Source organism: Podarcis pityusensis (assembly GCF_964106645.2).
Source record: "Podarcis pityusensis genome assembly, chromosome: 4".
Lineage (NCBI taxonomy): Eukaryota > Metazoa > Chordata > Lepidosauria > Squamata > Lacertidae > Podarcis > Podarcis pityusensis.
The window spans coordinates 58,011,530-58,026,144 of record NC_138027.1 but is presented as its reverse complement, the minus strand read 5'-3'; the positions used below and the strand labels follow the sequence as shown (position 1 = coordinate 58,026,144).

General features: G+C 41.8%; 1 protein-coding gene across 3 annotated transcripts in view; it reads left to right on the top strand.

Annotated features, from left to right (window-relative positions):
* The first annotated feature begins 1,300 nt into the window (after window positions 1–1,300).
* KDM6A (lysine demethylase 6A) overlaps window positions 1,301–14,615 on the top strand; it is a 106,700-nt gene continuing 93,385 nt past the window's right edge. Inside the window, exons 1-2 of one of the 3 annotated variants that reach the window (XM_081003722.1) lie at window positions 1,301–1,529; window positions 1,818–1,881. In XM_081003722.1, coding sequence (XP_080859848.1) covers window positions 1,360–1,529; window positions 1,818–1,881 — 234 coding nt within the window. In that variant the 5' untranslated portion in view covers window positions 1,301–1,359. The remainder of the gene's footprint in view (window positions 1,530–1,817; window positions 1,882–14,615) is intronic. The other 2 variants (XM_081003720.1, XM_081003721.1) reach the window with 2 other exon arrangements.

The window sequence follows — 14,615 nt, the reverse complement described above, 5'->3', positions numbered from 1 at the left end:
AACTGAACAGAAAAGGAAAGTGTGTATTTGGCCACATAAATGAAGAGGGCTGGTGTATAGGTCTTTTAACATACAAAAGTACACGTTTGACCTCGTGCCCTGACAGAACTGAAACGGGTTGATACGGAATAATGAATCTACGAATCTCATGATTAGAAATATACTCTCGTTTTTCAGATCCTGTGTTGTTCGTTTGTCCAAGAACCATTTTGCTCTTTTAAAGTCGGCAAAGCAGGTAAAAATTCAGCAGTGCAGCTTTTTACATCTCCATGAACAGGGAAAGGCCACATCCGTTGAATTTCTGCCTGCAGAACTACCTAAAAACAACAACAGAGTAAATGCCAACGTTTTTAAATCCTAAGTAACTTGGCTTCTCAATCCCTGCCCTTCTTCCGCGCGAGAGGTCATAACGCTTTCAAAGCCCTGCCAGACTCTAAATGACATGAAGAAATGCTTCCGCAGAAACCTCTGCTGTCTCTATCCGCTGAATATCTGTCCCGAAAATGTAGCTGCTGTGCCGACAGGGTGTGAGGAAGGTTTGGCTCCTTTCCTACTTTTTAGAAAAGTAGAGGAAGTTTCTAACGCCACCCGCCCCGCCCCGCCCCGGCCACGCATGGAGGATTCCGCTCTCCGGCTGTAATCGGGGTACCCGAAGTACAGCTTCCCAACTCCGCAGCGTAGCCGCTACGTGAAAGGCAGCGCGGCTACCAAGCTCGAGCGTAGCGGTAGAGGAGCGCTATGACTGACGTAAGTCAACAAAGGTCACGTGGGCGCGGCTGGGCGCGGCGATTGGCTGCGTGGGCACAGGCAAGCGGGGTGGGGAGGGGGGGTCACGGTGGCGGCGTGGGGTTCGCTGTGTGACACAATTACAACAACTTTGTGCAGCTGCTGGGGAAGTTTGTACAGGCAACAAATACACCCCGCGCGGGCGCGCGCGGGCCCCTGTCACTCCGACTCCACTCACTCCTCGCCGCCGGGGCTGGCGGCTCAGCAGCGATGTAAACACTGCTCCGCCGCCGCCGCCGTCACCGCCGCCAGCAGCAGCAGCAGCAACAGCAGCCGCCTCCTCCTCCTCCTTATTCTCCTCCCCCTCCTGCCTCCCCCCCGCGTCTCCAGCGCTGGGGCTCCTTCCCTCCCTCCCTCTCTCCCTCCCTCCCTCCTCCTCCTCCGAGCAGCGGGGCTCCCCCCCGCCTCTCCCTCTCCCTCCCCCTCCCTGCCGGCTGTTGTTGTTGTAATAAAAGTTGTGTTGGTGGCGTGTGTGTGTCGGGCACCCCGCCCCGCCCGGCACTGGGGGGGCCTTGGGGTGGGCGCGCGGGGAGGGGGGGCCTTGCGATCGCGAGTTAATTGCGCTGCGTTTCCATGAAATCGTGTGGAGTGTCGCTCGCCGCCGCCGCCGCCGCCGCCGCCTCTACTGCTTCTTTCGGTGATGAGGAAAAGAAAATGGCGGCGGGGAAAGCGAGCGGCCAGAGCGAGGAGGACTTCGCCAGCCTGACAGCGGAGGAAAGAGAAGTCCTCGCCGGCCTCGACAGGTACCCCCAACGGCAGCCTCCGCGCTCCGGCTCGTCCGGTGTTCTCGCTCGGCCGGGGTGTGTGTGTGTGTGTGTGTCTTGTGTGTGCGCGCGTGTGTGTGTGGGAGAGAGAGGGGAATATAAAAAAGAGCGGCGGCGGTTGTGGTGCTCTCGTCAGGTCGGAGCGCGGGCGGCGAGCGCGAGGGAGCGGATGAAGGCGTCCGTGTGGGGCGGGCGAGGGGGGCAGCCTCTCGGCGGACGCGGCTGTTTTTCTCAGCCTGTCTCTCTCCCGTCTCCCCCCTTCTGCAGCCGACTCTTCGGATTTCAGAGGCTTCATGAAGATGGCGCCAGAACGAAGGCCTTGCTGTTAAAGGTAAGGGGGGATTGGGCTCCGGTGGGGGTGGGGAGGAGGCAACCGACGAGGGAGCCACCCTCCCCTCGCGTGTGTTGTGTGGGCTTGTGTGTGTGTGTGTGTTGTGTGTGTGGGGGGGAGCAGAGCTGGAGCAATTAAACCGCCGCCGCAGCGCGCCCGTGGGACTCGCCAGGAGACTTGGGTCGAGCCTGCCCTGCGTGGCCACCACCTCTTTCCCTGGCTTTCGGACGAGAATGGCTCTCTTGGCGCGCGTGTGGTGCCCGGAGGTGCCTCCCTCTGCTCCCCTGTGCGCGGAGGGGGAAGAGAGGGGCGCGTGGCGTGGAAAGCTGCTCTCGGTCACTTTCTGGGCTTTGTCCAAAAAGTAGGACAGAGAGTGCCTGCGCATCTGGCCTGAATCCCTCCAGCTGGGAGCAACCTCGCGAATAATCGGGAGATCGGGCGTTCCTTATCTGCCATTGGCCACCTTGGACCTCCTTTTTTCCCCTCCTCGTTTTTTAAAGCCCTTTTGCTCATATTTACTCATAAAGCTGGACAGGACGGAAGCGACCCAACTTAATTCATATAAGCACGAAAGAAGGGCTTTAGAAGAAGCGGGATTCCTTCTCTTTCATGGTGTGTCACTTTGGGGAGTCAGTCGCCAAGTGATTTGTTTACTCTCGAGCCATCTTCCTCCCAAAGTGCATCTTCCTTGAGCGAGTCTTCTCTCCCAGGCTTTTCGCCTCATCATGCTGTTTTGTCAGGCCATGGGGGAGAGGCTGTTGCTGCTCACCTGAGCGTGTGAAGAGAAATCTTGTTCCTATATTTAAAAAAGTTCTTGGTCCTGTCATTTAGTTAACTAATGGCTGCTCCTGACTGCCCAAGATGGCCGGATAGGGAGGGGAAAGAACAGGGTGGGAGGAGGTAAACAGGGAAATAAATAGTAGGGATGAATATGTATATCAGTTGAAGAGTGTGGCTTTTTGGAGCTGCAAATCCCACTAATGTATTGAGAGCTCCTGCCTCCGGTTTTCTAAAGTAGAATATTGCACTTTTACAGCATGGATAAACGGCATCAACCTGTGGCACATGCAGCTGTCTAGCGCCTAGATATGACCATTTAATTTTCTGGACAGTTTTAACCATTATTATGCTGCAAGAAAGAGTATAATGCTGATTCATTTGACACTGCATTTTCAGAGCTAGAGTCTATATTTTGACATCTTAATGTTTTGGACTGGATATAAATGAAATTATTTCCTTATTTTAAAATTGGCATTCCCATTTGGATTTAATAGTCTACTTTAGACCTTAATGCTTGCTTACATTTTTTTCCTTTTGGTGTAATTGTTGAACTTACTATGTTGTGAATGATTTTTTACATGGGTATGTCTGTTTTGTTTTATGTAATGGCACTTTCCTCTGTTCTATTGGCTTTCGTTGCAATGTTAAAATGGACAGGTTCCCCAAAGCATTTAATGTTTAAGTAGTTATTTTAATTTTTAAAAAATCTGCTGTGCGTATATAGTTTTCTGGTATGTTAGAGACTATCAGAATTTGAAATCTTACTGAAAGCTGTTTTAGGATGAGACACATATGTTTAAAAAAATGGATGAGTTTCTGCTGCTTAAAATGTTAGGCCGCAATCTGCAAAGATGAACAGCCTGAGTACTTTTGGTATTGTGTTCTTTTTAATATCACATGATATAACTGTAATGGGTTTTCATTTTTCTTGTATATTTAGTTCAAATGTGTATTTATCTTTTGTATATAACTTGAGGCTTAGGTTCTTGTGACATTATTAAAACAGAGTTTGGTACTTGTGGATTTTAAGGGTTAGAACTGAGAAGGTTTCTTTTCCTATTGAGCAGAGCCCAACAATTGAGTAACATTGCTAGAGTATACATGAAAATGGATAGTATATTGTTATCTTGTCATTGTATGGTTTGGATTGACGTTTCTGAATATGAAAAAATATTAAGGTTAATCCTATGCATGCTTACTCCAAAATAAGTCCCATTGAGTTGGTTGGGGCTTACTCCATGGTAGGTGGGGACAGTATTGTAGCCTAAATTAAAAGTATGCAGAAATTGCAAACTAGGGCAGATGGATTTAAAACAGATGGGTTCTGTTGAAAGAGTGATGTCCCAGGCCTTATGTGGTTGGGGGCATACTTTCTAGAATGGGCTGTCACCAGGCAAAGATTGCAGTTAAGAGCTTCATTGAAAGTTGGTCATAGTCAAACATGAGTATAAATGTAAAGCTCATGGCTGACATAGCAAAAAACCAGTAAGTTCACCAATAGTTTGTGTCAAAACCATGGATGGTGCAACAATTTATGCCTTAAGTGATAATGTGTAGTAGGTAATGGTCATGGTGTAGATCTCTTCATTCTTAGATGATAACACCAATCCAAACCATCTGGGAATGAATTGTTTCCTCTGAGTTATAATAGTTTTCTAAAAGGCAAGATCTAAGCAGCCAGGTGAAGCAGCCAGTCATTTTTAGGTTTCAGCCTGGGTTCATTTACATTGTTCATCAGTAGTTCTGGTGAGGGCTGTGGGCCTTTTCAGATGCACAAGGCCAGGCCTATGAGGTGCTGAACAATTTCAGAGGAAAAACTGCCTGTGTGGAGAGTCTGACTTTTGTGACAGAAAAATAACTAGGTTCTATTTTGCTATTGAGCAAAGTATCACTGAGTTGTGGGGAAACCTAAACAACTTTCCTGTTGGGTTACTTCCTGGGTCCATGATAATTCTGAGATATCTGTCCTATGGCTTGGCATCTTTAAGTTTTTTGTCATAGTTACTTGCTCAGGTAAGCTTGTGGTTTATGATAGGAGCAAGTTCATAATGTGGTCATTATTCTGAGTCTTTTTACTTCCCCTCCCCCACTTTTAGTTTTTTTTATGTAAACATATTGTTGCTTCAAGTTTGCTAATCAGTACAGTTTTAGAACATGCAAGTACATTTAAGTGTATGGCACCTAGTGACAACAATGGCAGTCTCTCAGGAGCACTTTTCTAGGCCTGTTGTAAGAAGTTCCACTGTTTTTGTTGGATATGAAAATTATATACTTCTTGATCTAAGGTGCAGAGAGGGATATTTAAACTATGATATATGTCTGATTCTGCTCTTAATTTCCCCATGCAGAATGCATTCTCTACTCTGTACGGGGGGGGGGGACAGCACAGAAATATGCGTTTTGTACTTCTCATACCAAGTGAAATACTAGTGTAAACAAATCCTCAGGGTCCGATTTAATGTTTACAAGCAGTTATTCATTTGAAGCATTGAGCTGATAGGAAAAAGGTGTTGCAAACATTTCCCTGATACCCTGCTTTGGATAAGGCTAGTGCATCTGCTTCTGTTCTTAATATGGGGGCAGGGCAGTATGATGACTCTTACTTCCTGGCTTGCAGTTAGGCATTGGTGGGTGTATATGATAAGCAAGCTTCTGGTATTGCACTCTGGTTTTTGGATCTTCTAGTTCCTCTGTGCACTTGCTTAGGTTTCTATTTGTGCTGCAGCAATTGTTTTGTTATACTGTAGACCTTATTCTAATGAAATTTGTGATAGTATGGTGCTCGAACCTTTCAGGCTTAAAGGGCATGTTAAAGAAGTGTGGTAGGCCCAATATTATCCTGGGTTACCCCTCCCCCCATGCAAAATTCAATATAAGAAATTCTAGTATAAAATCTATTTATACTGCTGACTAGTGTGCCAACTAAATTCAGTATGTTGAATAACTGTGTGTAAATACATTGTATTTATATTTCCTTATAAAGTATGTGTGAAGGTAATGTTTATTGTATGTTGGGACAGAAGCCTGAATATCTAAATATCTATATCCATGTCTGTAGGTTGGTGTTTTCTCCTTGCAGCAGAGGGCAACTTCTTTCTCACTCATACCCAGAGGTTTATATGCTGATGTCAGTGATAATATATTGCCAAGGAAGCTCTTAAGTAAGGTTTTACTGTTATGCAATGAGAGGTATGCCTATGCGTGTGGTTAGATAGAATTTGCCATCAGATATATTCAGTGCACTTTGAATCCATCCTCAGTCATTTTTGCCAGTACTTTGTATAATGTTTATGGTTTGTTACCCTAATGTTTCATGGGAATTCTTGTTTACTGTTGGAACAACTTTGTTTCAAAGACAGTTGCATGGAGTGAAATGTATTTTATTTTAAGGTCTCCACTTCAATTTCATGCATTTTAGTCTTCTGTTTATTTTCTTTTTTCTCTTTTTTAAGGTAACAATTCATAGGTACATTGGGTGTGTATACAGTGGTACCTCGGGTTACATACGCTTCAGGTTACAGATGCTTCAGGTTACAGATTCCGCTAACCCAGAAATAGTACCTTGGGTTAAGAACTTTGCTTCAGGATGAGAACAGAAATCGTGTTCTGGCGGCGTGGCAGCAGCAGGAGGCCCCATTAGCTAAAGTGGTGCTTCAGGTTAAGAACAGTTTCAGGTTAAGAACGGACCTCCGGAACGAATTAAGTATGTAACCAGAGGTACCACTGTATAACAGAAGTCATATTGACTGAAGTTAGTATGACGGTAATTGACTATGTTTTTATTTAGTGTATTGATAAAATTAGGCTATAACCAATAAGTTTGTCAATGTTTTTTTAAAAGAATGTAATGGACAGACTGTTCATGCAATGGATACACTAAGCTTCATTCTGTTAATTTATTTTTGCACTTATTCAATATAATAGTCTAGTTTTGCAAACACATGTGTGACTAGGATTATCAGAGAATGTGTAACTTATCGTTAGGTCCTTACTGCTTCTATTTGGAAATAAATCAAATTGATTTCTTGTGAAAAATTTTTTTCCTGTTTGGTGATACAGGATGCTTAAAAAACCAATATTTTTTAAAAATAGATTTCGCTTAGTCATATTTTTGCAGTGTTGGTGATCTGAGGTATTTAGACAGTGATATTCTGTAATTTATTTATTTGTTACATTTCTAAAAAAGTAAGCCGTTTCAAGTTCCATGTAAATTGAATTGATGGTTTAACAACAAAAAAGGAAATATCTTCCAGGACAGAATCAGCTTCTCATTGTGACATAAGCTAGACAGTGCCTTACAGAAATTTGATTTCTCACTTTCTTCTGAATATCTCTTCAAGTCTCTTCTGAATATCCTTCAAGTCTTTTGTTGAATGTGTTGTCATATTGCATTTACAAATGGAATTCTTCAAAATGTCCTGCAACCCTATGCTTGTTTTCTCAGAATTAAGTCCTACTGGTTTCAGAGGGACTTAACTCCTAGGTAATGCATAGGACTGCAGCCTTAGAAATGTGACTTCTCATGTGGAGCTCATTCTGTGGCTCCCTGGATTGAGGCCTAATTTAGCTACAATAATGGAAACTTTCCTACAAACACTATGAATCAGAACGATCACTGAGATACCAGTGATAGATAGTCCTGTACCTGTTAGAGATTTTTGTAGGAATGCCATTACTGGTTGCATTTTCTACTTGGATAGAATGCAAGTTTGGAATGATCAAAATTAGATAGACATCATATGCAGGTTGGCACAGGTCTGAGGAAGCAATATTTCAAAATGGCCATTGGCCATCCTCCTATTGTGCATCAACATCCATAAAATTTATAGCAAACTATAATTAGGGAGTGTTTCATTATATTATTATCAGCATTTTCACTAGTTATTTATTTTATTTTATTTTATTTCATTTCATTTATATCCATCTCTTCCTCCCAGTGTGGCAAATATCAATAACAATAAAAACATTCTAAAAACAATTAAAAGCAATCATTCTTTCAATCAATGATTCCAGGGTTTCACAAGTACATGGTGCCATCATGCCTAAATAAGAGAATAAAGAACTAGGGGTGTGCACCCTTAAATAAGCTTTGGACCATGAAAACTGATAACACCCATAGCCAAAGATTGTAATCTAAGAGGTGATGCTATACTTTAGGCCAGTACTTTATTTGGAGAGTGTGTACCAAGAGTAGCTGAAATATGTAAAAATGCATAAGAAACTCTGAGTGTGCCCCCTAAATTAAGCTTTGACACACCCCAATTAATATATCCACACATCCAAAAAAGTCTTTTTTCTTTTTGGGCATCAATAGCGATCTTTTTCTTTTTCTTAGTCTGTTCATGGAAATATGAAGGAATAAATAGGTCATTTTTTGTCATTGTATGTTAAAGTATAAATCTTGGAGTTGGCTAGTTCTTTTCAGCCACCTTATGTTTCGGCGTATGGCCATAAGATAGCTACATCATTTTTAGACAGGCTGCTATTGCATTTTCAGAATTACACCTTGTATTTCATTTGAGTATATATTTTTAAGAGAATCACAATTTTTAGATGTCTTGTTCACATTATATTTTCCATTTTTCTGTAATAGGAAGTATACTGAATGATTATAATTCAGCATTTTACCGTATTTTTCGCTCCATAGGACGCACCTAGGTTTTTTTTGGGGGGGGGATAAAGAAAAAAAAATTATTCCCCCCCCCCCAGGCACAGGGCCGGCGCGGGGGAAGCCCGAGCTTCCCCAGCCCCCAGAACAGCCTGCTATCCGCAAGCCTAGGGAGCCGCGTCGGTCTCCCCAGGCTTGCGGAGAGCTGCGCGAAGCCCAGGCGCGCTCTTCAGTGCGCCCCAGGCTTCGGAATGCAGGCAGCTCTGCGCAACCTTTGGGAGCCCGGCGCGACTTCACGCCAGGCTCCCGAGGGTTGCGCAGAGCTTCCTGAAGCCTGGAGAGCGAGAGGGGTCGGTGCGCACCGACCCCTCTCGCTCTCCAGGCTTCAGCGAAAGCCTGTATTCGCCCCATAGGACACATACACATTTCCCCTTCATTTTTTGAAGGGGAAAAAGTGCGTCCTATAGGGTGAAAAATACGGTAATCTCTACTTGATTTAAATACACACACACACATATACATATACATACACACACATATACATACATACATATATATGTATAATAATTTTATATAATAATTTTATATACACAGTTTTATAACTTGCTATTATAACTAGATCTGAACTATTTGGGAGCACTGATGAATGTGTTGCGGGAGCACCTTAAAAAGCTAAAGTTTAGAATGACTTCAGTTTTAATTTGCTTGGCAAACTATTGAAAGCTGAAGGTGGAATTACAGGCCTTAAATTTTAGTTCAATTACGTTTCATACAATAAACATATTTTCTTATCAGATAGGATTCAGATTGCTGCACTAATATAGATTAAATGTACTGCTCATAGGAGGGATAGACTCCTTAAGGATAATTTCTTGAGTTCTCTGTGGCCAGCGTTATGGATTCCTGAAGGCCTTCATTGGCGCTGTGTGTATGGTAAATTATGATGTGAAGCATTTAGTTGTTTGTAAGAACCTGTGGATGGAACTTCCTCAGCAGTTCTTACAGTTGTGGTTACCACAGTCAGTGAGGGAAACCAGTGTTTTATTTTTAAAAGACCTTTTCTCCTTGGTTGTAGGAGGAGTGGCAGTTAACTAAAGGACTATAGTGGTGCTCATCGTTCCCTTGTGAACACTTCTCTTGGATCTTGTAAATCAATGGTTGCAACTAATCTAACCCAACAGGCTATTTAGTAAGAGAATGGGAACAAACCCCCACCCTCATGTACCTGCTGACAAGATTAGCCACAGTTTGAACTCATTGTGTGAAATAGATGGAAGTGAGAGGAAAATTCTAAGGAGTGAGAAGCGGGGGTAAACCCTCCTCCTGTTTCATGCTCATGTCTGACTTCACTTCATTGCCATTTACTGGAAGGGTTAGACTGAGACGCACAGGTATAGGAGGACAATAATTTCCATACACTGTTCTGTTTCTGTGTATTCCTGATTATGTTTCATTCAGGAAGTAACTAGGGGTTTGTTACGTTATTGTCAGTCTGCTAGTAGTAGTTAGGACTAGGAACTTAACAGTGGTGCAGAGGAGCCATCTTATGAAGTGGAATTGATATTTTCAGAGTGGGAACAACACAACAAAACTACAGTGGTATCTCGGGATGCGAACGGGATCCGTTCCGGAGCCCCGTTTGCATCCTGAATGGAACGTAAGACACGGCAGTGCGTCTGTGTGGGTCACGTTTTGCCGCTTCTGTGCATGCACATGATGTCATTTTGACCGTCTGTACATGCGAGAGTGGCAAAACCCGGAAGTAACGCAGTCCGTTACTTCCGGGTTGCCGCAGAGCGCAACCCGAAAGCACTCAACCTGAAGCACATTCAGCTCGAGGTATGACTGTATCTGAGATCCAGTAATGTACAAGTAACTCCCTAAACAAGCAGAAATGGTGCCAGTATCTAAGTTCTAAATGTGTGTATTATTTCATGATCTTACTATATTCGATAATACCCAAACTGGAACCTATCCAAATCGGGACATAAGGTATCAAATCTTACCCTCATATGTTTGGCTAATTGCTGTCATTTATTGAAGGGCCAGGGCATGTATGTATGTGCTGATTCTCCTACCTGGGTCATTAAAATAGATATTAAGGTTGTAAGATTTTGTGTTCATATTCCTCCATTTGATGCTCAGCAAAGTATGAACTTCAGGAAGCCTGTTTTCCTCCTTCCTCTTCTTTTTCTGGATCTGCAGGAGAAGACATCTATAAGACTGCACCACCTGCATTGATTCATGTATTTTTGTTTTTTTTTTATAAATAATTTTTATTAAAGTTTTAAACAACAAAAAAAGAAAAGAAAAACATACACAATACATATCTCAAAAAAGAAAAATGATAACAAAAACACACACACACACAAAAAAAAAACACAATTCATCAATAAAAAACAAAAAACATAACAATTAAAAACAATATCTCTTTTCCATTTCCGTTTTTTTTTAGTTTACTTATTTTCTGGACTTCCTCATACCTCCCTCTTTTGTATTCCAATCCAAATTGTTTGTCCAGCAATTTCTTTTCCACTTTTTTAATCCCAATCTTTAGCTTTAATAAAATATTGAAATATATAACTTCCTCTTCTTTAAACCTGATCTTTAGTCTTAGTATCATAGAACATTAAAATTTTCCCTCTTAATGTCAAATTTCCATTTCTTTAAACATCTTTAATCCTAATCTTTAATCTTAGTCTATCATTAACTTTAACCTGTACAGCTGGAAACCGCTTATTTTCAGTCCAACATCACTCTAACATTCTTTAATTTTGCAATGTTTCTGAAGATAGTCTTTGAATTTCTTCCAATCTTCCTCCATCGACTCTTCTCCCTGGTCACGGATTCTACCAGTCATTTCCGCCAATTCCATATAGTCCATAAGTTTCATCTGCCATTCCTCCAGCGTGGGAAGTTCTTGTGTCTTCCAATACTTTGCGATGAGTATTCTTGCTGCTGTTGTTGCAGACATAAAGAAAGTTCTATCCTTTTTTAACACCATTTGGCCTACTATGCCCAGGAGAAAGGCCTCTGGTTTCTTAGGGAAGGTATACTTAAATACCTTTTTTAATTCATTATATATCATTTCCCAGAAAGCCTTAATCTTTGGGCACGTCCACCAAAGGTGAAAAAATGTACCTTCGGTTTCTTTACATTTCCAGCATTTGTTATCGGGCAAGTGATAAATTTTTGCAAGCTTGACTGGGGTTATGTACCACCTGTATATCATTTTCATAATGTTCTCTCTTAAGGCATTACATGCCGTAAATTTCATACCTGTGGTCCATAACTGTTCCCAGTCAGCAAACATAATATTGTGTCCAACGTCCTGTGCCCATTTAATCATAGCCGATTTTACCGTTTCATCCTGAGTATTCCATTTCAGCAGCAAGTTATACATTCTTGACAAATTCTTAGTTTTGGGTTCTAACAATTCTGTTTCTAATTTGGATCTTTCCACCTGGAAGCCGATTTTCCTGTCCAATTTAAATGCCTCCATTATCTGATAATAATGAAGCCAGTCTCGCACTTTGTTTTTTAATTTTTCAAAACTCTGCAATTTCAGTCTATCTCCGTCTTGTTCCAAAATTTCCCAATATTTCGGCCATTTGACCTCCATATTGACCTTTTTCAAGGCTTTCGCTTCCATTGGTGACAGCCACCTTGGGGTTTTATTTTCTAACAAATCCTTATATCTTAACCAAACATGATTCATGTATTTTTGAACTGTTCTCAATAAACTAGTCTCACTGGCCTAGCAATATTTCACAGTATTGTGAGTTGTTTTGAGTTAGCCACTATTCTTTGGCACCATCGCTGATAAGTAGCAGGCTAAAGCCACATGGGGGAAGACATTTTTCTTCACCTCTCCATCTCTATTCTATCTTGTCTTTTCAAGCTAGTTTATTTGCAATTTATAGTCTGTCTTTCAATAACAGAAACTCAAATGTGGGCATTTGCTCTGTCTCTCTTGAAAAGTCTCAGAGAAGGGAATAAGATATGTGTCCAGGTAGAGAGACAGAAGCATGTACAGGGATGATCATTGTGGTTCTTTCTCAACCACTTTGCCTTTCCAGGTGGAGAAAGATGGAGGAGGTAGAAAAAAGCATTAGAGGAGGAGAGTTCTTTCCAACTTGGAAATGCCTTGGAAAACTATTTAGCTTATTGCTTTAAAAAAGTGAATGTTTATTCACTTTTAAGTCCACTTGCATGAAGAATGCTTGAGCATAAATTAAACTAATAGAAAATTTTGTAAAGGTTTTTTTAATCTTTTAAAGTAAGTAACTATACAGATATTGTATAAATGTTAGAGCTGAGCCTTGCCTAACCTGAAACATATGCAGGGTTTCTTATTAAGTAACCCCACAACTTATGTGGGGGTTATGTTCTGGGGACCACTCCTAAAGCAAAAATTGCATATACAGTCGACAACCATTTTGTGTGGGAGTTCTGTTCCTGGCCCACAAGCGTGTATAAGTGTGTCATATCCTGTTCCACCACGTCACGCCCCTGTTCCGCCCTTTTCATGACTTTTTCAAGTCACGTTCAAGTTTACCATCACATACATGTGTGTGATCACGCGTCTTTTGGATGCATGTTGATTGGTTGTTTCCTGTAAGCAATACACATTGCGTGCAATCAGGGCCAACTTAGGTTTTTCAAATTTCAGCAGTGCCCTGTGAGAGTCCAAAATTCAGCAACTGCACCTCTAGCCTTCCATTCTGATAAATATACTAGTTGTGAAGCCCTGTGGCACCTCCTTTCCTTCGTGCTGGGTGTGGCAGAACTGATCGTGCTACCCTAACTCTGCCTCTGGTGCAAAATCTTTTTTTCCTGGGAATTTTTTCAACATTTATTTATTTATTTATTTATTTATTGGCCAAGCACATAAAGCTGAATGCACACCAGTTAAATGCACATAAGTTGAGGGCTTACACTTACTATATATACTGATAGGTAAAGGTAAAGGGACCCCTGACCATTAGGTCCAGTCGTGACCGACTCTGGGGTTGCGGCGCTCATCTCGCTTTATTGGCTGAGGGAGCCAGTGTACAGCTTCGGGTCATGTGGCCAGCATGACTAAGCCGCTTCTGGCGAACCAGAGCAGCGCACGGGAACACTGTTTACCTTCCTGCCAGAGCGGTACCTATTTATCTACTTGCACTTTGACGTGCTTTCGAACTGCTAGGTTGGCAGGAGCAGGGACCGAGCAACAGGAGCTCACCCCGTCGTGGGCCGACCTTCTGATCGGCAAGTCCTAGGTTCTGTGGTTTAACCCACAGTGCCACCCGTGTCCCCAGTATATACTGATATATACTGATAGTGAGCCCCAAATTCTTTTCCTTACATAGCCAAAATAGCACTGCCTATGCACAAATGAGAAGTATCAGCAGGCTTAGGTAAACATAACAGGTTTACAGAGTTAAAAAAATATATCTTTAGGATTTTTTTTATAAAAAACCCAGCAAGATGGGGAGGAGCAAAGTGCTCATGAGCATTAAACCATAGTAAACTGTGGCTCAGTGTTGTCTTTGAACTGAGACACAGTGTGTTCCAGTTTTGTGTGTTTTTTGTGGTTAAAAGGGATTTTTTTTTTACTTTTTAAATGCTGTATTATTCATTTTTCATATATATACAACACGTAGTCAGCTTCATTTTGATCAGTCCAATAAAGATAACAATGTTGACAAAAGATACATACAATTTCAACTATGTGTTTTCTACAGGAGCCTATGACTTCCCTTCCTCTCCATATTTTACTTTATATTAAGCATCTTGCTTTAGTTTCTCATTATTGTTTTGAAAAATTCTCTTTTCTATTTCGATATCATTTTCCTTCATATGTACTATTTACAGAAATCATTCAAAGGCAACTACTGTGCTTAAGTTACAGCTGCTTTTCAAATAATTCTTGAAATTATCCCATTATAGAATGAACTCCTGTCTGGACTTACGTGGTATGAGAAAGGGATTATGTGGTATGAGAAATGTTTGCTGAATAACTCAGGGATCTTTAAAGGAGGCACCTTAAAAATGAACATTTGTGCAGTAGAGCAGCAACAGGAGAATGGGCCTTTTCTGGGGTGGCTCCTTGCTTGTGGAATTGCTCTCCCACAGGAGGCTTTCTTGGTGCCTTCATTACATATCTTTAGGTGCTATGCAAAAACTTTCCTCTTCTCCCAGGCCTTTGGCTAATTAAACAATGGCCTTTTAAACAATGTGTTTTGTGTTCATTTGTTACTATGATATGTATTTTTGTGTTTATTGTAAACTGCCCTGTGAATTTCAGATGAAGGGCGACATAGAAATTTAATAAATAGTAATAATAATAACAATAGCAGAA